The sequence below is a fragment of the Pongo abelii genome, chromosome 4 (genome assembly GCF_028885655.2).
Source record: "Pongo abelii isolate AG06213 chromosome 4, NHGRI_mPonAbe1-v2.0_pri, whole genome shotgun sequence".
NCBI classification, from domain to species: Eukaryota; Metazoa; Chordata; class Mammalia; order Primates; family Hominidae; genus Pongo; species Pongo abelii.
The window spans coordinates 132,910,264-132,937,734 of NC_071989.2; the positions used below are offsets into that span (position 1 = coordinate 132,910,264).

Here is a 27,471-nt window from a genome sequence, read left to right on the forward strand (position 1 = left end):
ATGTGCCACCATGCCTGGCAGAAACTTTAACAGTACACTCTTGTTGTTTCATAAGTTTTATGATTTTTTTAAGAAACATTCTGCAACTTACAAATAAACAACATGCAATTGCTAGTTCTGTGTTACAGGAACATGAAAAAGGAATATCCCCTTAATTTCTTTTCAACAACAGACTCCAAAAAAAAGAAAAAAATGAAAACAATTATACTGCACAAAAACATTTTTAAGTGACTCTTTTAGTAGAGCTTAAATTGGCTTTCAGGGTTTTATATCAGATAAGATTGTTATGCCCTTTTGCTTCGTAAACAAACACTGCAACACTGCTTTCTTTTTTTTTTTTTTTGAGACGGAGTTTTGCTCTTGTCGCCCCAGGCTGGAGTGCAATGGCACAATCTCAGCTCACTGCAACCTCCGCCTCCCGGGTTCAAGAGATTCTCCTGCCTCAGCCTCCTGAGTAGCTGGGATTACAGGCATCTGCCACCATGCCAGATTATTTATTTATTTATTTATTTATTTTTGAAACGGAGTCTCACTTTGTCACCCGGGCTGGAATGCAATGGCACAGTCTCAGCTCACTGCAACCTCCGCCTCCCGTGTTCAAGTGATTCTCCCACCTCAGCCTCCCAAGTAGCTGGGACTACAGGCGTGTGTCACCACACCCGGCTAATTTTTGTATTTTTAGTAGAGACGGAGGTTCACCATATTGGCCAGGCTGGTCTCGAACTCCTGACCTCAGGTGATCCACCCACCTTGGCCTCCCAAAGTGCTGAGATTACAGGCGTGAGCCACCGCACCTGGCTCAGCATTTCTATCAGTAGGAAATATGTTGGTGTTCTGTCCTAGCTAACTCAAATCATGAAAATAGTGCAAAGTATAAAATATCATATTATTCAAAATATATTCAAATGGGCAGAAGGAAATAGATAAGGACTAACTGAAACAGGACATCCTGGGGGAAAAGCCAAGTTTATTGTAAAAATTGAACAATCAGTTAAAAAGCAACCGTGTCCCTTAATCTTAAAGGTGCTAATTTATCTCCTCCTGTCTTGCAAACTTCTGCCATTAAACTTCCTTCCAGAGCTGGCTGGATCTGTTCTCTAGGCTGACCCATGTCCGCTCTTGCCCAGTCCCTTCTTTCTTCCTGGGGCGGCTGCCTTATCCCACACTGTCTTCTCACCTTGGTGTCATTGCAAAATTGGAATGACTGGTAGGCAAACAAGTGAAATTAACACCCATTATCCTTTCGCCCGCCAACCACCCATAACTCACATTCTCAGCAGCTTTTTTAAAACACCGCTCTACAAAGAAGCAGCTGGCACCTTCTTCTATAATTTTTCTTACCTCCTGCCATTCCTAAAATCTTCCATGCATGTGATAAAGAATCATCTAAACAAGCAGCTCCTTCATTCCCTTTAAAGTAAAAATAAAGTTCTTTCAAGAGTATACAAGATCGTAATTAATGTGTCACTTTCCCCACCCAAGCACACACACAACTCTTGGGCTTCATGCAATGACCATTTGCTGAATTGAGAATATTCAATTCTGTTAGAGAAGGCAAAGAAGTAAATGAAATTGATGCAAATCATTAGATGTGTTAAGCATAGATAATTAAATTATTTACCTGGGGGATATGTTAGACGGATAAAGTAAGTAGAGCATATATGTGTGAACCTAGTTAGGAAGGAAAGGAAGAACCAAGTAAATACTAAATACTCATGATACCCCAAATATACATGAGAAACATGAAGCACTAAATATTTATTGTATCCTAAATATAAATGAGGTCACGAAGCACTCACTATCCGTGAAGTCTTATCTCAGCCACTCAGTGACAACCATGCAGGGCCTCAACTGCCCTCTACCCTGGAGATGCAAATAAAGCCCTTAACTGTTCATCAGGCTAATGCTACAGCCCTTGGCCAGGCTCTCCAATAGAGCAGGCATGTGCTCACTCTAGGCACCTTCCATCTTCCTCGTCCTCTACTTGGGCCCTCATAACCACATTACCAGAAGGAAAGGCTGATGCAGCACAAAGACCAACAAGATATACGATCATTGTGTAACCCTATCAGGTCCTGTGGCCCTTCCATTTGCTTGTACTCCCCAGCCTAGGTGCATTAACTTACCGCTTTTTTTTTTTTTTTTTTTTTGAGACAGGGTCTGACTCTGTCGCCAAGGCTGGAGTATAGTGGTGCAATCATAGCTCACTGCAGCCTCAAACTCCTGGCCTCAAACAATCCTCCTGTCTCAGCCTCCCAAGTAGCTAGGACTACAGGTATGCACTACCATGCCCAGCTAACTTTTTAGTTTTTGTTTGTTTGTTTGTTTGTAGAGACAAGGTCTCACTACATTGCCCAGGCAGGTCTTGAACTCCTGGCCTCAGGTGATCCTTTCACCTCGGCCTCTTGTGTTACTGGGATTACACATAAGAGCCACCATGGCTGGCCTCCACTCCATTTTATTCAAGTTGCTTCTCACTGTATGCTTTAGTTTAAAATGCTTCAGCAAACTCTGATCTGTGCATTTTAAATCTGTGAGCTGCCTGTCCCACGATTACAGGATAGCGTGCCTGGCTGTGTAGCTGAAGGTTACTGTTGCCTCAAGGTTGTGTCCACACGACACCTCATCTGCCACTCTGCCCCTCACCTGTATTCCAACCACGATGTTTCCCATGCTTTCCCTCAAACACTTCAGACACATTCTCACCTCAGGACCTTTGCACCTGCTCTTCCCTCTGCCTGAAACATTTCCTGATACATCTGCATGACTTGCTCCTTTAGTGCCTTCAGATGTCTCTTCCCTGAACCTCTGACAGAAAATGACATCATTTTCCCAACAACAATTTCCAATTCTCTAACACCAGCTGGGTGTCCTACAACCCAGTTCAATTCGGACATTACTTGGAGTGAGTGCAGCTCCACAGAGTTAAGGATTCAGTCCCACAAGACTTCCTTCACTTCAGGTGCCAGTCACAGACAGGGTCCCCAGACTACCTGCATTTCTGCCCAGCCAGTTACAAATTTGAGGCTTCTCATGATCCCCTTGTGGTTCAATAATTTGCAAAAATGACTCACAGAACTCAGGAAAGAGTTATAATCTCAGTTTTATTATGAAGAATACAACACAGAACAGCCAAATAGAAGAGATATATAAGACAAGGTATGGAGACAGGGATGGCACAGAGCTTCCATGCCCTCTCCAGGCATGCCACCACGGAGCACATGGGTTCAGCGGCCCCGTTCACCAGCTCCCTAAACCTTGTTTTTGAAGAGTTTTTATTGAAGGGTCATCATATAGCCATGGCTGATTAAATCACCAGCCATTGGTGACTGGACTCAATCTCCAGTCCTTCTTCCCCACAAAAGTTCCAAACCTCTAATCATGAGGTTGGTTCCTCTGATGACCGGCCCCTTCCTGAAACTACCTAAAGGCCCACCAAGAGTAACCTCATTAGCATAAAGTCAGGTAAGGTACAAAGGGGTTCATTATGAAAAATAAAACCTTCTAGAGGTTGTGGGTGAGGCAGATTCTCAAAGAAAGGAGGCAGATCAATGGCATCTCTACTGTATCCTGACATGACATTTGCTCCCTCATTCATTTGACAATACTTAAGTGCCTGTTTTAGGCGAAACACTGTTCTGGATGCTGGAGATAGAATAGTAGAAAAAAATGATTAGGTCCCTGCTCTTATGGAGTTTACATTCTAATGGGAGGAGAGGCCGTAATCAGATACACAAACAAATATATAACACGTCATTTGATGGTAAACAATATGGAACAAGTAAAGTACGACAAAAAAGGAAGTACTCAGGGAAAAGGGGGACACTTCTATTTTGTGGTATAAAAACTAAGTGTATATATATATACTTGTATATATACTATATATACTATATACACTATATATAGTATATATACGTATATATACTATTATAGTATATATACGTATATATACTAGTCTATACATATAGTATATATACAAGTATATACGTATATATGTATACAAGTATATATACGTATACACACGTATATCGTATATATACGTGTGTATACACGGATATACACGGATATACACGTGTATACACGTATATACACGGATATACACGTGTATATACACGGATATACACGGATATACACGGATATACACGTGTATATACACGGATATACACGTGTATATACACGTGTATATACACGGATATACACGCGGATATACACGTGTATATACACGTATGTACACGGATATACACGTGTATATACACGGATATATACGATATACACGTGTATATACACGTATATATACACGTGTATACATATGATATACACGTGTATACACGTGTATATATACGTATATACACTTATATACTCGTGTATATACTTGTATACTTGTATATATACTTCTATATATACGTATATATACTATATATACACATATATACACATGTATATATACACACATATGTATATACGTATATGTATATACACACATATGTATATACGTATATGTATATACACACATATGTATATACGTATATGTATATACACATATATGTATATATGTATAGATATATACATATAAGTACATGGTATACATACGTGTATATACATATGTATACATATATGTACATAGTATACATGTGTGTATACACATATGCATACATATATGTACATAGTATATATGTACACGTATATGTATACATATATGTATATACACGTGTACATACATGTGCACGGTATACATACATGTATATACACACGTGTGTACATACATGTGCACGGTATACATACATGTATATACACACGTGTGTACATACATGTGCACGGTATACATACATGTATATACACACGTGTGTACATACATGTGCACGGTATACATACATGTATATACACACGTGTGTACATACATGTGCACGGTATACATACATGTATATACACACGTGTGTACATACATGTGCACGGTATACATACATGTATATACACACGTGTGTACATACATGTGCACGGTATACATACATGTATATACACACGTGTGTACATACATGTGCACGGTATACATACATGTATATACACACGTGTGTACATACATGTGCACGGTATACATACATGTATATACACACGTGTGTACATACATGTGCACGGTATACATACATGTATATACACACGTGTGTACATACATGTGCACGGTATACATACATGTATATACACACGTGTGTACATACATGTGCACGGTATACATACATGTATACACACGTGTGTACATACATGTGCACGGTATACATACATGTATACACACGTGTGTACATATATGTGCACGGTATACATACATGTATACACACGTGTGTACATATATGTGCACGGTATACATACATGTATACACACATATGTGTACATATATGTGCACGGTATACATACATGTATACACACATATGTGTACATATATGTGCACGGTATACATATATGTATACACATATGTGTACATATATGTGCACAGTATACATATATGTATACACACATACATGTATACATATATGTACACAGTATACATATATGTACATAATACTATGTATACATATATGTATATACATATATACATATATGTAGACTATATATACACATATATGTATATGTAGACTATATATACATATATACACATATGAATGTATATGTAGACTATATATACATGTATATGTATATGTAGTCCCTCTAGCTGACCCGGGAAGGCCACTTGTTCACATGTATATATATATATGGTCTTTGCCACCCCACAATTGCTGGCACAGAGCTCCTAAAACCCTTGGAATCTCCTAAGTCACAGAAGTGTTGACAGTCCTATGTAATTCCATACACCTCTCCCAAATCTGGCCCAGCCACATTTGGTTATTCCTTGGAAAGAAATCCACTGCACTTGGCACAGGAATTTGGAGTGCAAACTGAAAGGCTACGTCAGTTAAAGGATAGTGAGAAACGAGCCCTTGTGAGCTCCACAGCAATCTCAGGCCACGTTCAATTACAAGAACAGGGAAGTCACAAAGAGGTAGAAACAGTCTGTCCACAGAAGCAGGAGAATGGGACAGAGACACCAAGAGAAGAAGGGGTAAGAGATTATGTGATATTTGAGGGAGATTTAGGGATTTTCTAGACACCAACAATCACTATGACCTGTCAATTCGCTTCCTATCCTTGGATAGTGAGACAGGTTCTTATATGCTTTCAATAAACCTTCTTTGTAACTAAGCTGGTTTGCATGAACTTCTGCTCCTAGTCATAAATGTTCCTTCGACAAAGGGCTTAGATGAAAGTGGTGTGGGGAGTCAAAAGAAGCCAAAAATAGGAGCCAGCTTAGCAACTGTTCCCACCCCACACTGCCCAGCCTCCACTCCCTCAGCAAGTTCATTCTATCCTGTGGCCCCTGGGCCTGGCCACTTCCATCCTTTCTCTTGAGAATCTGCAATTAGAACTGGGAGATGACAGAGAGTATTGCCGGTCAGGCGAGGTCATGTGTTTGGAGAATCAGAGAGAGCCAGTGTGCAGAGAGAGAGGAATGAGACAGAGGAGGAGTAACAGCGACAAAACAAGCCATGAGGTGTGTGAGAGAGAAGCTTCCATGGTGCCTGGACCTCTCAGGTCAGCCCCTCGGAAGCTTGGACATACTTGCCATCCTTGCTCCTGTAAGAACCCCTCCGCTCTTACATTAAATCTGTCTACTTTGCTTACGTTTGCTTGAACAGATTTCTGCGATTTACACCTTAAACATCCTTGACCAAGGCACATTGCCCCTGGAAAGCAGGTGGTACACAGGGGAGCCCTGCTAAGCATTCAGAGGGAGACTTCCAGGCCTGCAGAGTTGCTGACATTGAATGGGACAAGATTAGAGATTCTCAGCCTCCCAGGAAGATATCACATTCATGTTAGGTACCAATTCATCAATTTCCACCACCAGATGATGACAAGGGAGTCCCTCTAGCTGACCCAGGAAGGCCACTTGTTCACCTACCATACCCTGAGCACACCTCATCCACGGGAGTCAGTCACAGGAATGTCCCTGGGCCCCATAGGCTTCCAGAAGCTACATTGCCACAGCGTGAGGACCGTCAAGCTGGAAGCCATTTAGAGGCTGGCTGCTCACAGGCACCGGGCGAGCTCGGTGCTGGCTCTCTATGCTTCTGACTCCTCAGCTCCCTGCCAGTGCCTCACAGGGGTGGAGTGACTCACCGCATCTCCCTACCTCTGAGCACATCTGTGGCTCCCCAGTGTCCCGTTATGGCCCAGCCCACAGCACCGCAGGGTCAGAGGCTTCCTCGGCTGTCTGCTGGGGCCTCTCCATGAGTCATCCCTGCTTCAGCCCTCAGCAGCCCTCAGCGGAGGGAACAGTCTGGTCACCAAGCTGTTGTCATAAAATCCACCTTTTATGGTCTGCCTCCCAGTATCTTATCACTGAGGGGATGGTGGGGGCTGGGGATGGCAGACACACGGGCACCTGGGGGTTTCTGAGGCTGAGCACAGCAGGTTCCCAGGTTTATGAGCTTTTGAGGCAGAGTCTCACAGTGAGTGCTTGTCTTCATGGCAGACCTTCTTGGCCAACACTAGGTCTGCAGAGTTCAGCTTTGCTCAGCTTTACGGAGACATCTATGTGCTCATCCAGAGGTGGGAGGGGGTGCCCCACTCGTCTATAAGTGGGAGAGGGCAGGGCCTGGGCACCCTGTCCCCAGGACACAGGACCTGGGCACTCAGTACCTAGGCCCCTCACAGGTACTCAGGAAATACTTCCTGAATGAATTCTGCCTCATGACCTGCTCGCCCACTTTCAAAATTCCTTCTTTTGAAGGAATTAACACTACCCCAAGGGTTTACAGTCACTAGATCTGCTGGGTGGGTCACTCGCCCACCACTCACCCAATCAGGGACAAATTCAGGTTGGTAGAGGGGCAGGAAAATGAGGCCAGTCCTTTATCTTCTTCCCTACCAGACACATTCTGCTCTGCTGAGAGTGGAGAGAGGGCCAAAGGCAGAGAGAGAATCATGCCCCCACCCAGCTGGAAGTTCTAGGGGTTGCCCACCCATTCTTCCCCTTCCAGCAAGAGTGAGATGGTTTTCTGAGAGTTGGTCAAGGCTCCTTCCTAACCTTGATAATTCTAAGTCAGAGACCCCAAGCTAAAGCCTGGTTTCTCTTTCTCCTGAAGGAATCTCCCTTGTTCCTGATATGGTGAGATTATCCCTCTGCCAGTGGGCTAATTTGTTCTTTCTCTTTCCAATTTTGGTATACCAGGGCTCAACGCTTGCCCTTTCTAACATTCCAGTCCCTTCACCCCTCCACCCACCGCTCCTAATTATATCTAAATTCTAGTAAAAATGGTCCTGAGTTCCTCTTTTCTCTCCAGAGTGCAGAACTTGCTTTGGGGAGAAGGCAGGTCCCTGTTCTTTCTTATATGCTGTAAGTTCTGGAGAACCTCTGAAGAGCGGAGTGTGTGTGTGTGCGTGTGTGCGCTAGGGAATGGTGGAAGAGAGTGGCACCTTTCCTCCTACCCATAGAGTCTTACTCAGCTGTGTCATGGAAGAGAGAGAAAAGACAGACGGTAGGTTTCTGAATCTCTTCATGTTCCTTCGGAAGAGTGAGTGCGTTCAGTGCAGCCCTGTGCCCGCTATCCTAATTCTACCCAATCACCAGATTCTCTAAGGAAAAATCAGTTACAGCGGAGGGTCTCTGAGTTCTGCTGGAGTGCAAACAACTGTCTGCCTCCCACCCACACCCATCCCAGACTTACACCTCAGGAGAACCCAGAGGACACTAGGGAATCTACCACGTTTCACTGGCCTCAAAGAAACGTTCATGCCTCAGACAACAAAACATTCATCCCCCTCTTCGTTCTCCCCAACAGAATCCTAGTTCTAAGCCATGAGCCACTCCTCCCATGCATGACTCAGGGGCAGATTCTCATCCTTCTTAGCCTGAGGAACTCATGGTAATCCCATTCTCTTCCGGTAATGTTTCAGGAGTGAGCATGTGTCCTGGTTCTGGCCAAGGATATGGGAGAGATGCCTGCCAGAGGCATCTGAGGAAGGTTTCTTCCCTCCTAAGAGACACAGGAAGACACAGTTCTCTCCCCGGACGTTGATGTCTCCAGACAGAGATCTGGAACTCCTGTGGCCATAACACAGGGGACAAGCCCAAGGAAGACTGAGCAAAGAGTATCACAGAGAAGCAGAGTCAGCAGCATGAGGGATGATGTCTGGAGATCACCCTGCTCTTGGCTTCGCGTTAGGGGAAAGAACACATTTCCTTGTAGTTGATGGCAGTTTCAGTCACGGTTTCTGTTACAGGCAGCTGAAAACATCCAGCTGTACAGCAGCCTTGCTAGAGACAGTCTCCCTCTCCATGGTTATTATGCTGAAAGATCATCCCCACTAGGCTAGGGATTTCACCCCCCTTCCCCCACCCTGGAAAATTCCGATCTGGTCTAGGAGGACAGGTTGGGTGGCTGGACTACCTTCTCTGGAGAGTGATGAGGAAGATGCAACTACTTTCTTTTTCAGACCTATAGCTCAGTGACCTCCAGTGATTAAATGGGGCCAGGATGTCTTGATTCACTGGCCCCTGCCACCCTTATTAAGGAAGAAGTTTTCAATCAATTTCTGTATTTTGCCCCAACACATACTATTTAGAGCAAAGTCCTCTCAGAAGCCAAGAAAAATCTAGGCATTCATTTTTTGAGGTTCTCACCATATCGAAATAAAGAAGCAATTTCAATATAACATTGCAGAAATTATAATTTAAATGTTTACATCTTGCAAGTATGTTTCACATATTCCCTTGTCCCTCAGTACACACAGAATACACTGGAGAAGGATCTGGTTAGGGGAGGGTATTTAAAGAGTTAAAGCTGAGGTTTGAACATCCTTCTTTCCAATATTTTCAAAAATCCCCTGAGACAGTGAGAATGACATCATTTGTAGATAATTGAAAGTACAAATTTGGGGCCCTTTGTCAGAACGCTGGAATGACCCTTTGTAGGAGCCCATGATAGTCTCTGCCAGAATCACAAAAGCATCAGCCTTCCCACCAGCCTCTGACACCCAAGCACCAGTTCCTATGAAGCCCAACTCTTGTATTCTGAGCTTCTAGTCATCAGATACATATGGTAGAGTATTGAAAAAGGCAAGGGCCACCATGACAATGAGAAAACAAAAAAAAGGTAACCCTTTCAGCAACCTCTGCCAGCAATGCACTGAAGAGCCGCTAGGCTCTCAGGATCCTGGGCCTGGAATGTGGAGTTTAACAAGGGCTTGATGCCTGGCTCCAGCACAGGCTGCACAGAGGCTTTGTCTCACAGCAGCCTGGAGAGACACACTGTTATTTTCCCCTCTGAAATAATAAGCACTTTAGCAAAGGAAAATCTTGTCAATTCCCTAGGGAGTGTATTATCCCTTCTCTGAAGCAGTATAGCATGGGGTTATGGTCCTGTCACTTACACAGTGGTGTGAACTTGGGCAAATTACTTTAGCTTGATGCCTCAGTTTTTCCGGCTCTAAAATGGGAATAGTAACTGGGTGGTTATGAGAACTAAATGAGTTGTTACACATGAAGTGCAAAGTAAATATACTATAATTTTGATGATGGTCATTATACCAGTTGTAATATTGTATATTATACAGTAGAACTATTATACTATTATTATTGTGTTAATACTGCCCAGGCAGAAAGGAATTTGTGTTGGGTGGTGTGGCAGGTAGAGTGGTAGCCCCCAAAGATGTCCATGTCCTAATCCCCAGAATCTGTGAATCTCGTTACATGGCAAAGGGGAATTAAGATTGCAGATGGAACTAAAATTGTTAATCAGATGACATTGAGAGGAGATGATACTGGATTATTTGGATGGACTCTATCTAATCAAAGATCATTATAAGAGGGTGGCAGAAGAGCCAAAGAAGATGTGATGATAGCATGAAAGTAAAAGAGAAAAAGATAACACCTCCATAAATCAGTAGAAAGTTGGGTCAATAAGTAACGATTCTGGTTCCCCAACTTTTCTGACTGAAGAAATCAGTGCTTTAAAACACTGAAGGTAAATAAATAACTTCCAAAGTTTCCAGTAGTTGAAAGCAGGAATAGTGCCATGTTAAGTCTCCTTGCCTGAAATTGGGGGGTATGAGGGTGACACCCTTGAAAGTTATAGGGGTCATGATTTAGTCCCATAAGAATTTAGTTTCTTGCAGAAGTGGCAAACAGCCTTCATGTTGTGTGTCAGCTTTGGTCTGTTTTTTAGGGACTACTGGGAAAGCTGCACTGAGAAAGTTGTTATGAGGTCTCACACACATTCAGGTGGAGAGTACACGGCAATGATTAGCCACGTCCGTTATGGACACAGGAAAGAAGCTTTGTTCCATCGTACTACTTGCCATTCTAGGTAGACAGGGACATGACAACAGCTGGCCAAGGGTCAGGCCAGTCTGATCAGACCTAAACCTAGACTTGTCCATGGGTGTTATCATGGCTTGTGTTCATGATAGCCCTGGATACTTTAACTTTCTCCATATTGCAGATTTTGATGTTTCCTTTCATTTTATTTTCAAATGTCTAAGTGAAAAAAAAACTTCACTGAAATGTATAGTGTATGTGAGAACCTCTCAAAGTTTGTTCCTGTATATGAAAGAAATGCCTCTCCCTGTGTGAATAAAATCTGAGTTCAATCCCAGCAACTCAATTAAGATTTATCCATTTTTTTCCAGGTTTTCCACTGACAGCCTTCATTCCAGAAGAAACAATATGTATTTTTAGTGGGCTAGCATTGCTAATTGACGTGCTGTGAAATGAATCCGGCCCTCAGATGTGGTTTTAAAATTGAATTCATCTTCAACCTAAAAGAACTACTAATTATTATGTTAAAATCTGGGTCATCCAATTCTTTTTAAGGAGCTGGAGGTCTGGTCCAACTTTATCCACATTGGTAAAATGAGCATCCCCATTCTGTTTACATCGAGTTACAAGGAACCATCAATGGCTTTCCTATCTCCAAAAGCAACAAAGAACAACAGAACTCAGCACTCTACCTGTGGCGCAGGGGCTAGGCATGAGTTCTAAATTTCATACGACCTGTTGGTTGTCACAATTTGTTGGGGAGGTTGCTACTGGCATCTCCAGAGTAGAGGTCAGGAGTACTGCTAAATATACTACAATGCGCAGAACAGTTCCCCCACAGCAAAGAATTATCTGGTCCCATATGTCAATAGTGCCAAGGTTGAGAACTCACCCCTTGCTTTAAAGAGTGAATTTGTTAAGAAAAATGAAAAGTCAGACTGGGGGCTTTGCTTTGTTTTCTCTTCTAAAGTTAACTGAAAGTAAACAACATTTATGACTCAGGCTACTGCAAGAAGCAGGGAATGGAAGACTGTGGTTAGTGACAAAAACAATAATAAATGGCTTTGCCTGTCTTGTCTCTTTCAGAGTCAGGGAAGGAATGAAATGACCAGTAATTATCATTTAAACTGCTGTTTTTCTCCTGCATCAATCAGAGCTATTCATTCTGGTTACTCACAGACCCTTGGGCTGAAACCACACTAAATCAGGGTCACAGCCAGTGTGAATGTATAAGGCCACACCTTTTACTCTGCAAGTGTTAATGACCTGGGCTGAACAGCAATGGCAAGTTTCAATGAAAAAGTCATCTGAGATTGTAATCTAGGAATAAATGGTTCTATATGGAGCCTATTACCTGGTTTTTAATATTCTGTATTCAATGGGACCACAGCTGTAAACAACTCACTTCCATTTCTCCATGAAGTTAATTTGCACTGTATCAGCACGGCAGGCTTTTTGCGTATGTTCAGGACAAGCTGATATGAGCAGGCCTGGAATGAGTAATGTTTAGTAAAATCAATAAACCCTATTATTAGTCACTAAGGGGACTGATTTTATGTCTATAAAAGTAAAACAATTAGAACGTATTAATGGCAGATTCATCATAGTAATATAATGGAGCCAAGTACACTTGTCTTTTGGGAATCTTTAATTTACCATTCGGTACTGACTATATACTCAGCCAGAGAAATGGCACACGTAATATAAATAAGCCCTGGCCTTTGGCAATTCATGTTGTCATCAGCAAAGACAACACTGTAACAGTAAGAGGAAAAAACAAAACTTCATTTAGTGATTAATGTAAACCAGTCATGAATAATGTTCCAGTAAAAGCCTAGAGGAAGAGCCTATTCAAATTGCAATGTGCTTTTGGTCATATATCTCTTTGTATTTATCAGCATTCCTGTTTATTATAGGGGCAGAGTTAAACATGGTCCAATGCAGCTATTTATAACCTATTTACTTAACCACCTAATTAGAAGTGATTTTAAAAAGCCTGCTATGTAATAAACATACATCTAGTCATTTTGCAGCTGAAAGGTAAGATTGGCTTCCATATATATTAATGCAAGCAAGAAAATTATCAGGAATCCACAGTATCACCCAGCTACCAACAAGAACATGAAAATTCAGCTAGTGAAGATGTAAGTTGACCTTAGTTCTGTTTCTGTGTTTGACAGTTAAGGGGTTGGTCAAGAACTGGATCAGCATGTAGGCAACCAACAGATACCCTGCCAACTATAGTCTGAACAGAGAAAATATACTTGCTTAACTGGTATAAGACAAATTACCTCAAGTCTTCAAGGATAATCAAGATGTTGTATAAAAACGAAAAAGCGTTGATAGCTTAAAAATGATGAAAAATACGTGAAATACTCTTATGTGTAGGATTAAACACCATAAACAATGTTTTTATAAATGACAGCTTGGATGATATTCAAAAGAGAAACTGAAAACTAACAGAAAAATATCTTCTTACTGAAATCTATTAAGAACATAGACTAGATGTGTAAGCCAAGCAGCAAAGGCAACACCCTAAGGTGGTCTTTCAAATCAAGGGAAACATTTCTTTTTGATTGCAAAATTCTATTCATTTCTGACGCAAAGGCCTCTAGGTAGAACTAACCAAATTATACCAAGACAAATTCCGTCAGCTTGAAGAACTTTTTAGTAAACCACGTGGTAGCACTGTCATTAGCAATTATAGTAAAATAATAAAAACTTACAGCTGGAATGGAGCACTGAAATCAACCAGTCCAAACATACAAAGCACACTCCCACCTTGGGGCTTCGGTACTTGCTCTTCCACATCACCGCAGTGGTGTTCCCCCAGGTGTCTGCATGGATTCCCCCCCATCTTTTAGTGGCCACTCTGTTTACAGTTACAAACTCCGGCACACATTCACTATGCCCCACTCCCATGCTTCATTTCTCTTCATTGCATTTATCAACCATCTAACATGCTCTATATATTATTCAGATATTTTATGATACGTTTATCCCACCCACCAAAAAATGAAAGCTCCATGAAGACAGAAATTTGTGTCTGCTTTGTTTACTGCAATATACCAGAACCCTGTGCAGTGCTTGGGATAAAGCAGGCATTCAGTAAGTGTTTGTTCCAAGCAAAGAAGGGAGAGAAGAGGCAGTTAAAATTTGGCATAAAATATTCTAGTAAATCAATGTAATGACAGCTAACTGACTAAATGACTTTTTACATATTTTCCCTATTATCCACATGTCATAACATTTGCATCTTTGAAGTATCAATCCATACCATAGAAACCTGTATCTACTAATTTCTAGTGATATCGTGCTCCATGTTTAGGGTAAATACCCTGTAAATGGGAATACATTCACCAAATTAAATACACTATTTGGTTGTTATACCTATGTATCCTATAAGAAAAGTTAATATCTGTTTACTGTATCTTATGCATTGGATATTAATAATATTAAGAAACCCTTCTTTGAAAATTAGAATGACTATCAGCCAGGTAGAAAATAACATGAGACAGACAAGAAGCCATTATTTAAAAAAAAAAACTTTTTAATTCTGATTGCCAAATTATTTAAGGCAGGTATAAAAAAGGAAAGCATTCAATATACATTTTACATAAAATAAACTAGATTACAGCATAAAACAAGTAACCAGGCAATGGCGTTAAAGTCTCTCTCTTCTAAAACTGGATAATTGTAAACATTAAAAAAAAAAAAAAGACTGTAGAACTATTCAAGTAATAGAACAATCACAGATGTCTCTGGTACGCAGGCTATTGGGTTATTTGCCATTCAAGATTATCAAAAAATGACACCTCATTATTCACAGATGCTCATTATTTCCCCATTTTAATCTTTACATTATATACAACACAGTTTTTGTGGTACTGGCAACCCCATGCCTTCCAAAAGTACTTTTTCCACAATACACAAGTACAAACAGTGACTACAGGAACATTTTACACTGATGCGTCTTTAACAGGAGCCACCAAATAGACATCTAAATTGTACCAAAGTGTCATCATCACAGTTAGCCTTTCTGAGGGGCTTATGGGAAATATGTGAAGGATATGCAAGGTTCAGGCACACTGATACATAACATTATTTATTTACAATTTTAAAGGAAAAGGAAAAGAAAGTAAGTAGCCTTTTGTGGCTAACACTTTTCAACGTGACAAATACATTTTTAATTTCCTTTACTGAGTGGTTTGCGACGTGGCAGCAGACCCTGTGTGTGCGAGCCTGGTTACTGATACAAAAAGTAAAGAATATATTTATATTTATATATATATATATATGTATATATACAGATATGTATACGTATATATATATAAAACAGAAGTTTAATTACAGCAACATTTGTTACTCTGTGATAAAATCTGTAATTTACAAAAATGAAATGACTGGTTTTTGCCTGCCATTAAGGCATTTCAAATTAACACCATGGAACTGATGTCTGTATAAAGCGCTTCCCCATGTGATCCAGTCACATGACAATGTACATTTCCAATCTTGTTATTCTCTGCAAAAGAAAAGCAAACCTTAGCACACGGTTCTATCAACATTTTGTTTGTTTTTTGAGTCGGAGTTTTGCTCTTGTTGCCCAGGCTAGAGTGCCATGGCTCGATCTCGGCTCACCGCAACCTCCGCCTCCCGGGTTCAAGTGATTCTCCTGCCTCAGCCTCCCGAGTAGCTGGGATTATAGGCATGTGCCACCATGCCTGGCTAATTTTATGTTTTTAGTAGAGAGAGGGTTTCTCCATGTTGGTCAGACTGGTCTCAAGCTCCCGACCTCAGGTGATCTGCCCACCTCGGCCTCCCAAAGTGCTGGGATTATAGGCATGAGCCACCGCACCCGGCCAACAGTTTTTTTTTTTTTTAATTTTGAGACAGAGTCTCACTCCATCACCCAGGCTGGAGTGCAATGGTGCAATCTTGGCTCACTGCAACCTCCACCTCCTGGGTTCCAGCAATTCTCATGCCTCAGCCTCCCTAGTAGCTGGAATTACAGGCGCACACCACCACGCCCAGCTAATTTTTGTATTTTTATTAGAGACGGGGTTTCACCATGTTGGCTAGGCTGGTTTGGAACTCCCGACCTCAGGTGATCCACCCGCATTAGCCTCCCAAAGTGCTGAGACTACAGGCATGGGCCATCATGCCCAGCCTCTATCAACATTTGGCACTGTAAACCAGAAAACCATAAGACTGATAGTCTTATTTTAATTCCATTCAAATGTGGAATTCAATTCCAGAGAAAGTGAATAAACATAAAGTAATGATCTACATTGTGAAAAATGTTAATTTTATAATATTAATAATTTAATTCCTTTAAATCATTTTCCTTCTTAAAACTTAGGGAATAATTTAAAATATCAAAGAACAAACATTACCTTTAGCATTATGAAAATAAATGTCTCCATTTGCGACTTTATCTTTAAACATAATAAAACAAAGGGAGTCATGGTGAATTATTTTAGCAATGCCATAAGGATAACCCAAGAAAATTTCAACTGTCTAAAAAACTAATCAGTTAATTACTAATCTCTGTAACCCTTACAGAATGAGGTTCATGGAATTTAAGTTGCATGTGAAGCAACTTACATTGGCATAATAAACACATTCATTACAATGATATAAAACTCAAGGAGTTAAGTTTTTGGTCTAAAAATCCTGTACTTGCTTCCTCCCAACCATTAAGATATTTCTATCTACAACTAATTAAAAATGTAGAGGATATTTACCTTCTTTGTCCAGGAAACATTCCAGATGCAGATGCCTGGGCAGCCACCTGCTGAGAGGCAACAAGGGCAGCAGAGGTCAAGCCTAATGGGGAAAAAACGTAGAGTGTCTGTGATCTTTAGAAGGATAAGAGTAGATACAGGCCCAGTGGAGAAGGGCCGCAGACCTAGTAGCAGCACGGTGTCCTCTCCTAAACACACACATGAACTGTTTCATGCAGCAAGGACATAGTACAAACCATTTGGTCTATCTGCTATCTATCCTTTCTTGAATACTCTGCAGTTTTCTTAATAGCTATTCGAAGGAGATACAGCATTCCATCTCTCCGGCTCTGCATGGTGCTAAATGGTTTGCATGCATTCCCTGAATAGGAAGTTCAGGAGAAATAACAGATACCAGGTAACAACAGGAATCAACAGTCACAGTGAATTACAGAAGCAGCATGCTATTTGCCTAGAATACAATACTTTCATAATAATTGTTATCACTTTAACATTTTCCCCAGTGACTGAACACAATGCACCCATAAGATACACAGAATCAGTAAATCAAACTTAGAAATGCTCTTAACTTTCACCCTGCAAGACGAAGGTAGCAGTCAGAGACTGTAATAGCTCCAAATGGCATGATGTTGCCTAACAGAGAATTCTTTTAAATTCTATAGAAGACAGTCCTGGGGAAAAATAGAGTAAACAAATGCAAACCTAGGGAAGATTACTGTCTCCTTCTAGGTCTTTTATTTGGATATATTTTCTTTTCCCAGAGGTAACTTAAGACAGTACAATAACAATAATATTATCTTAAAAGAGACAATTGTTTTCTTCTCATATATACTTTATTTATATATAGATATAATGTGTTAGACTAGAAATAAAACCTCTTTCTCTTCCAAGTTCTTATCACATTCAATACAAATTGTTTAAGAAATAGGAAAGCTCTCTTTTAACACTACTAGATGACATCACCTAAAAAGACCTGAATAAATAAAAATGACCCCTTCACATTTATATATCACTTCCCAGTTTTGGAAACACCTTCAAACATATTATCTTACTTTCTATTCACACAGCAGCATAAGAGGCAACTTTGCAAGTGCAATAGACTAAATTATGTCTCCTCAAAATATGTTGAAGCTCTAATCCACAACGTGATTAGATTTGGAGATGGGGCTTATAAGAAGGTAATTAAGGCTAAATCAGGTCATATGGGTGGGACCGTAATAGGGCAGGATTAGTGTCCTTATAAGAAAGCACACAAGGGCTCCCCCCTGCCCCTTCCCCACCCACCAGCTCATGCACAAAGAAGAGGTCATATGAGCACACAGCAGGACAGCAGCTGCACACAAGCCAGGAAGAGAGGCCTGAGCAGACGCTGGCTGTACTGGCACCCTGACTGATCTTGAACTTCCAGCCTCCAGAACTGTGAGAAAACAAATTCCTGTTGTTTAAAACCATGCAATCAATCTGTGGTATTCTAGCAAGTTGTAAAGATGGTGCCACCACCCACCCGCTATGAGATGACAAAGATGGGACAGATAATACATGCTCAACTAATGAACCACAAGGTGAAGTTTTCCTCATATCAATCCTATGGCTTAAAACATGTGTCTCTTTCTCAATTCTCCCATTTAGTGAGGTCGCAGCAGTGAAGGGCTGTGAAGAGCCCTTGAATGAGGTTATAAAAGTGTTAAACCTGATCACATGACTCCCATGATTTCCATGGGAAAAGAGCAACTTAAAAGGCAGGCAGAAATCAGAACAAGTAATTTCACCAAAGCTTCCCACCATCCCTCCCTTTTTCTACAATTTCCCTGAAGTCGATATCTGATCTTCTGATTGTTATATTCAGTGCCCCAGACACTGGCCACCGCCCTCAGTCTGTGAGATAACAGTAAGCCGCCGATAACATCAACTGGTGACAATTATTAAGTGGTAGCCATTTCATGTCTCAATAGAATACAAAGATGTGGGAATAGCCTTAGCTGTGTCACTAGAAAATAAGTGTTAAAAACCCTCCTGAGAGCTAATGTGAACTCAAAGCTCAATATTTTTAAGATGTGAAACGCAATTTTAGCAACTGTTTTCCAAAGCAGAATGGACAAAGACACAGTAATGATAGAGCTGCTGACCTTGAAAAGGGTCATATTGACCCGGGATTAGCGGGTAACCCATGCCAACGTGGGTGTGGTGGTGCGTGTGCAGGTGCCGCTGGCCGAAGGGGGAGTGGCGATCCCTTTCCCTTTCTGCCTCCCGTTCCCGCTCAGCTGTAGCCTTTTCCACAGGCTGCAACAGAAAAGAGAAATTTTCCCCCTTCATGCTCTGAAAATCAACTTTTAAGAGTACTAAACCACCTTTGTCCCTTCGACAATATTGTGTTAATGATTAAAAAGTAAATATAAAGATACAATTCTTTAGTAACTAAAGAGAATTTCAAAAAACATGCATTAGTTTAAGCCAACACAAAAGAACTGCTCCACCCAAAGTAAACCAAGTGACACCAATATTTTCCTGAAATGACGGAAATAAGAGCACTTCTCTCTATATTCATTCATAATTGCAGGTTAAGAATTTACCCAATTGCTTCCCATAAACAACTTTTACAAAATAAGTAGTTTTGGAGATATCTTTAAGGTCAAGTTTTCTAATTACACTTGTATTTTGTGGAGAGAACCTATCTCACAGTTTTAAACGTGTCTGTATACATTTTGTTGTACTGAAAAAACATGCTGTAAAGTTATATGCCAATATAAAGCACAAGAAATCACTGTCCTACACCCACATTTTGAATCTCAAGTTTTGAACTCTCAAAGAGAAGCCCCTGTCCTCCCAAACCATAGTTTGGGGTAAGGATGGTTTATTTCCTATGACTTTCTACCTTTAGAGTCTAATCATCCTTTAACTAAAGTTATCCTTCTCACTTAAAACAAATCCTTGTACTAAGAAGGAGGACTCAGAAAAAGATTCAGAAATCACCTTTTCTGGTTTCTCTGTAGAGTTTCTGGTAGACTCATACACATTGCAGATACTATTATTTTAATTTACTTTAAGCTCTTTCCTAGCCAAGCACCATCCTATTTTTGTTTAGTCTCTCTTCACAACAGTCTCTAGGACTAGAGCAGTCACCTTTTTTGGGGAGGAGCCATCTTTCACAGACACATATTTGTATTACTTCAGCAGAGTTAAAGGGACATGACAAAGAGTCAAGGCCAGAAAACAGCAGACACAGTTCTCACTCCTAAGCCACATGACTTACTCTTGCAAATGAGCCTCACACTGTGCAAGGCTCAAATTTGTGCCTTATTACATGTCACGGGCACTCAGCTTTGCTTGTGATGAACCCCCAACCATGAACACTGATGATGTGAATATGAAGGGTCAATACAAGTAGCAGAAACCTCAAATCTCTCCAGAAGTCAAGCTAACAACAAAGAGAAGTGATGCAGGTTGGGGAGCTTCTATTTATATCCATGCACACTGATGGGGAGCAGCACATCTGCCTAGATGGGGCTACTAGTTCCCATCAGTTACTGCCATGTCATTTTGAACCAGATTTTCTATTGTCTTTTTTTTTTTTTTTTTTGAGACAGAGCCTTGCTCTGTCGTCCAGGCTATACAGTGCAGTGGCACGATCTCTGCTCACTGCAACCTCCGCCTCTCGGGCTCAAGCAATTCTCCTGCCTCAGCCTCCTGAGTAACTTGGATTACAGGTGCCCACCACCACTAGGCTACTTTTTGTGTTTTTAGTAGAGACGGAGTTTCACCATATTGGCCAGGCTGGTCTCGAATTCCTGACCTCAGGTGATCTGCCCATCTCGGCCTCCCAAAGTGCTGGGATTACAGGCAGTGGCTCACTCCCGGCCCAGATTTTCTATTGTCTTAAGAGAAAGAGGTCATCTGAACTTGTATGTAAAATGTCTGATTTTTAAATGGTATCCCGCAAGAAAACATTTTTTGAAAAGCTTGATTTGCCCAAAAGGTCAACAGTTTGTAGCCTCTGAACTACTTATGTACAAAAATTATATAAAATATATTCCTCTGTTACCTAATTCCTCAATGTCTTATCAAACATATTTTGCACCAAAAGTTGGTTCCTATGAATTTAAATTTCCACCTAACAACCATCCTCCCGGGTAAGCAAGGTATACTAGATTTTGCAACAGAAAAGCTTGCTACTGCCATACATGCTTTAACAATTTTCTCTCATGTGTGAAAGCGTCTTACTTTTGAACGCTCCATTCTTTATGTATTAGGATAAAACAGCATCCTGAAATCACAGCTGGGTTCCGAAACCATTTATATTTCAAGACTGTTCTCTAGCTTGTTCCCCTTTCTCCCCAAAACACAGTACTTTTAAATAACAACAAAAGGAGGCTTACAGCAGGAGACTTGCTGCGGTATTGGTTAGCATGCTGCTGGAGCAAATCCAGTGCTTTAGATTCAGTGGTTGTTTTCGTGTTGATGCTAGGGCTGGTATTGACTTTCTCTGTCTCTTCTCTCCCTGACATCTTCCCATAAACAGGATAATGAAATCCTGGAGAGAGATAGGCCCCTGCAGATAAACAACAAATGCCACATCAAGTTACAGGCTATATCTTTAAAAAAAATCATTTGGGTTACATGAATTTGGGATAAGAGTCAAAGAGATCTTAAAATAGGCGGTTACATTAAGAATGGGCTACATCATCATTAAACTGTATCTAGCTTCTCCAATTTTCTTCTCCCAGTTAATTCATCCTGATGAAGGGAGGTTATAAACAGAATTGAGCTTACAGCCATTTCATACATTTACGTGTCCGCTTAAGTGAAAGGAATAGTAACTATAATGATTATGACAGTAAGTGCTTAGAATATTTTTATAGGCAACAAAGTATCTGTCAGCCTAACAGCTATAGCAGACCATCAGAGACTATGGAAACTATGGCTGAGGATTCTTGACATTTCATTAAAAAAACTTATATTAAATCAGTTTTATCTTTGGGACTTTAAACAGCATAAAAACAAGCAAAACAAATGTCATTCTCGAAGCTTCTAATTTATCTTGAGTTTTTAACAGCTAATATTTGAACATCGCCTCTTCCCTCCAATATAGTCAGAACCGACAACACGTACCAGGATAACTGTGCATTAGGACAGGAGAAACTGCCCGGTATGCAGGATGGCTGGGGTCATACATCTGTGGGTAAGGATAAGCATGCAAGTACTGTATGTATGACTGATGCTGACTCATGGGTGAGGAGACAGCCACTCTTGTTCCCCGAGAGTCCTTCCAGTTCACAGGAGTCTTTCGATCATCATTTTTCAGCTTGCTCTCCTCCATTGATTGAGAATCAGGACGCTTGGCCTCTTTGGGCTCCTCTTTAATGCTTGTTAATGATACAGGAAGGCTGGGCACACCACTCTCTTTATTAGGAGTTTTCCTCGGACTATCCTCTTTTAATTTCTTCTCTCTATCAAGTTCTTCTGACTTTTGCTGATCCAGATATTTGGGCTGGTATACATAATGATGCCATGTTCTTGAATCTGGGTCCTGATTTTTTTTTTTTTAAAGAAAAAAAAACCAACAGATTTGTTTTAAAATTTCAATTTTAAAGAAAACTTGTTAATAATCATGACAGCACTAGCACTCTTAATTTTAATGCTAAGTTGACATTTATTTCTGTGCTAGACACTGTGCTAATTGCTTTACCTCCTTCTCTTACAAAGTAATAATGTCCCAGGTAGGCGTTATTGTTGATCCCTTGTACAGAAGACAAAACCAAAGTGTTTAAAGTTCAGGCAACATCAAGGTCATGCTGCTGCCCAGTCATGGAGCTGGGCTTCAAACTCAGGTCTGCTGAAATTCAGAGCTGGGCCCTTAATGTCATTTCTCAACACTAAATAACATCCTCAGACATATTTAATTTTACCTTCATTTGCCTTTTAATATCTCACACAGGTAAAAAGAATGTTAAAAACTCCAACTCAAGCTAATAATAGTAAATTTAAGTAATTGCTATAGCTATTAACATCACTTAGGAGGAAAAACTCTTGGTTTCCTAATACATTTTCCTCATCTACTGCAGCTGAGGCTTAATATATTGGCTCACTTCTCATTACGTGCTAACATCTTAATCAAAACAAAATTTCAGAATAATAGCACACATTATGGCTTCTCTATTGGAAAACAAAGCCATCTATAAACCCCCAAAATTATACCATTCTTCTGCAGCCCTGTGAAGTGACAGCCTGATTTATGCCTCTGTAAGTGGGGAAACTGAGAATCCTAAATGGCCTTTGTGATCCCCATCCCATTCATGATATAAACCCACTGGGGATTCAGGTTCTCAGAGAACATGCAAAGTTGTGCCTAAGTAAATGTATGTGTGTGTGTGGTGGTGGTGGGGGCTGGTGGTTCTTGCTCTGATGCACCAGGGATTATCTAAGCATGGGGGTGAGGGTGGGAGTGGGGATGTGCAGTGCTGGGAAATACCAGGATTAATGCTCACGGGGTTGCAGTGGGTCAGGATGTCTGAACCATGACAGAAGGTGCTAGTACATTTGTGGTTTCATGGTGATCAATTTTCAGGTGTTCTCAAGCTGACTGACCCATGGGGCTCTGGGACAGCTATTGAGGCCCGCCACCCAAACCTCCTCACCCTCTTCACAAACATTCAGCACTGAGCTCTGAGTTTTGGGGTACTTAATATAGAGTAAGGCTGAAATCTAGGCATCTCTGACCCCACGTGAAAGAAATTTGGGCCCCAAATTCTATTAAAAAGATTAATGGGAAATGTAAATTCAGGGACCCAGTTTTTATTATCTTCCAAGAAGATGCTAGTAGAAATTTGAAAATGGAAAATAAATATTTTAGAGATGAGACTCAGAATCTCAGAGTTAGAAGAGAATTCAGCAGCCCCATTGTGGAATGCCCTCGCCTTGGACTAAGAAATTAAGGGATCCTGGCCAGGCGCGGTGGCTCACGCCTGTAATCCCAGCACTTTGGGAGGCCAGAGTGGGCGGATCATGAGGTCAGGAGATCGAGACCATCCTGGCTAACACGGTGAAACCCCGTCTCTACTAAAAATACAAAAAATTAGCTGGGCATGATGGCACGTGCCTGTAGTCCCAGCTACTCAGGAGGCTGACGCAGGTGGGCGGATCATGAGGTCAGGAGATCAAGACCATCCTGGCTAACATGGTGAAACCCCATCTCTACTAAAAATACAAAAAATTAGCTGGGCATGGTGGCACGCGCCTGTAGTCCCAGCTACTCAGGAGGCTGACGCAGGAGAATCGCTTGAATGGAGGCGGAGGTTGCAGATAGCCAAGATTGCACCACTGCACTCCAGCCTGGGTGACAGAGCGAGATTCCGTCTCAAAAAAATAAAAAAAATTAAAAAAAAGAAATTAATGGACCTCATCAGAGTCACAGAGCAAGTTAGTGGCATGAAACACAAATCTGCAAAGCACACATCCACAGTTCCTTTTACTATACACCATGACAAGAAAATACTGATAATGTACATTTTAGAGCTACATAGTAACTCCTGAGAATCTTAAGGTATTTTTCAAGAGCAGAGGAAAAAACTAATGTGGGTTTCTTTCCTGTGTCAGAAGTCTAACCAGATCAAGCCCAGACATGTATAATACAAGTCTCAGACTGCTCTCTCCCTGTTGGGGCCACGCTCCACAATCTTACTTGTTTAAATCTCGAGGTTGGGTCTACACCTGTCTGCTTCATAGAGTCCATGACAGACTTCATTTCTACAGCCTCCTTAATAAGCTGGTGGTTTTCCATCTGCTTAGCTTTGAAGCTGTCGGCCTGAAGCTGCTGCTGGTGATTGGAGAGAAGCTGCGATTTACCTGTCTCCTCAGTTTTATTAGGCACTGATGGCCCTAGTTTAGAATGGTTTTTGTTAGGCTCCGGAGTAGAGGGAGCTTTTGAGATTGTGGCCGATGGCATATTTTTCTGTTTAGTTTCCTCCTTGCCCAGCTCTTTCAAGGGGAGCTCACTTTTCCTTTCACAGTCTCCTCTCCCAGTCTGGGCCATTTTCTGCTCTGCCAGCCTCTGGTCCTCATAGTACTTCTCATATTGCTGTCTATAGGCAGGGCTGGTGGCCATCAGAGACTTCTGGTCCATATAGAGCCCATAGGCATACTGGCCATAATAAAGTGACTGAGCCAGGGCAGGATGTCTTTGTGTGATCACTGACTGGTGCTGAGGTTGTAAGGATGCAGAATTGTGGTCCACTTTCTTAGAATCTAACTGCTCTGCCTTGTCTTTCTTTTCAGCATCTTCCTCAGACTCCTTCTTGATCTTCATTCCCTGCGTGCTCCCACTATTTCCAGCTGCAGGGGCACCGACCTGCCCAGGGTGCATGTAACTTGGAGAATAATAAGGATCATAGCTGTGGTAATAGGGAGAATGGGACTCTTTCAGTTGAGATGATTGTGCTGTAGTTGAAGAATGCCCTTTTACAACACTGTCCTTACTAGAAATAATATCTGATGGGGAACTGGCCTTTGATCTCATACCCTCCGACCTGCTGTCAGAACCACCATCGTCAGCAGCATCGGATATGTCTGAATAGGCCGGGCTGCTTGTCTTTGCAGCTGAACTCTCTGCCCCATTTTGGGTCAACACATGCAGAGGTGCCATTGGTGCCTGCCCATTCACCAAAGTGCTGCATTCCATCCTCGAGGCGCTCCCTATGGAAGGGCTGGGAGCGTTGTCTGTGAAAGTGTAAACCTTATCGGCCTCAGCTTTGATACTGGCCATGCGGCTCTCCTGAGACTCTGACAGTCCATTTGCCAGCCCTTCATTCTTGTTGAGATGATCCTTTAAAAAATGCCCAGGTAAATCTTTGCTGGCCCCCTTGGAGTCCTCTAGTTTCCCCAGTTTGGCATCCATTTTTGGGCTTCCCGTCTCTTTCCCTTCTTTGTCCTTTAGCTTTCGCTTCTCCTTTTTCTTTTTGTCTTTGAGTGACACCAGAGCTGGGTTCACGGTGATGGGCTCTCCCATAATCGTGGGCTTTGGTTGAATGGGTTTTAATGGAGGACTCTTTGGTGTAGCCTGAACAACAGTTGTTGTGAGGGAGGGCAGTCCAGGTATTGTCCCAGTGGTGGTGGTCGTAAAGGTTGCAGTGGGTATAGCGATTAGCTGTGGGGGAGTGGGGGCTGGGGCAGGGGCAATGGGTCGGGTACTTTTCAGTTTAGAGAGATTTTTGTCCATTTTGCAGTTGTTAGCTTTTTTGCCCTTTTCTTTATCTCCTAAATTTTTCTTGTCAATTAATCCTTCTGCTTCCAGTTTAGGCATCTCAGCAGCCAAACTGCCGTCTGCTGCCGAACAACTGTCTAACGCAGCCGTCATGTTGGAGATTACTGGAAGGTTGTTCAGTTCATTGTTAAGGCCCTTCTTTTTGCCAGAATTCTTCCCAGCTTTAGCACCAATAATGGAACCTGGGCCATTGCTCATCAGCTCTCTCTTTCCCTTTGGGGTCCCAGGCGGGTTTCCAGCACCAGGGGATGCCGGTGCCTTCAACTGGTCATAAGCAGATACACTTGTGCTTGGCTCACTGCATTCAAGTGCCACATTACTCAATGCTTCCTCGCAGTCCGAGATCTTGTCCTCACTGTCAGGCTCGAACTCCAGCTTGTTTTCTGGGTCTAAGTGTGCATGAGCCTGGTGGTACCTCAGGCCGTTAATGTGCTTGTACTTTTTGTTGCAGTTTGGGTGGGGACAGTCGATTAACACTGGAGAAGAGCAGCCTTGGTCCAAAAAAGTAGTCTCTGGTTTCCCTTGAGGGGTAGTGGGAGTGCTTCTGGAATTTGTACGGACACGCTTTCCAGGCTTATTGTCCTCAGAGCTGGAGTTCAGGTCCAGCTCCATTGGAGGTTTGTTTTTCCTTTTGTTGGTGGAGGAAGGGCTGGCTTTGATGTCCTCAGCAGCACAATTTGGGGGTGTCCTTCGTCCACTGGCATTGAGGCTGCCCCGCCTCCCTTTCCCATTGGCCCCCCCTCTGTTCTTATTCTGCAGCCCTCTGGACTCTGTGAAGCTGGCCTCGGAGCCCGGGGCAGCAGCAGCAGACCTTGCTCTCTTCCCTCTGCCCCGGCCCCCTCTCATCTCCAGGTCACTTGTCGGTGACTCACAAAACCTATGGAAGCAAGTAACAGATGTGAAAATGAGCATCCCCAAAAGAGCCAGGTGAAATCACAAAGTACACAATGCAGCAAACAGGAGTCAACATTCCAGTAGCTTAAGGGTTGGGCCCAGTCAAGGAAAAGACTGACAATTTCCAACACCTGCAAAAGAACAGGCTACCAAGGGCTTATATTCTTCCTCAGAAAAAAACAAAGAAAAACAGCTCAAGTAGCTAGCTTCCAATCCAGTTCAAATTCCCACTT

At 41.9% G+C, this 27,471-nt stretch overlaps 1 protein-coding gene across 3 annotated transcripts in view; it reads right to left on the reverse strand.

The window, feature by feature from the left end:
- Positions 1-14,875: 14,875 nt before the first annotated feature.
- The window catches only part of ZNF608 (zinc finger protein 608), a 112,774-nt gene continuing 100,178 nt past the window's right edge, over positions 14,876-27,471 (reverse strand). For 2 of the 3 annotated variants that reach the window (XM_024247574.3, XM_054555881.2), the window contains 6 exons: positions 24,767-27,221; positions 22,198-22,615; positions 21,465-21,637; positions 19,218-19,371; positions 17,092-17,173; positions 14,876-15,869 (listed from right to left, as the gene is read on the reverse strand). In XM_024247574.3, the coding sequence (XP_024103342.1) occupies positions 15,863-15,869; positions 17,092-17,173; positions 19,218-19,371; positions 21,465-21,637; positions 22,198-22,615; positions 24,767-27,221 (3,289 nt within the window). In that variant the 3' untranslated portion in view covers positions 14,876-15,862. Of the gene's footprint in view, positions 15,870-16,740; positions 16,783-17,091; positions 17,174-19,217; positions 19,372-21,464; positions 21,638-22,197; positions 22,616-24,766; positions 27,222-27,471 lie in introns of those variants that run through there. The other variant, XM_054555882.2, reaches the window with a different exon arrangement.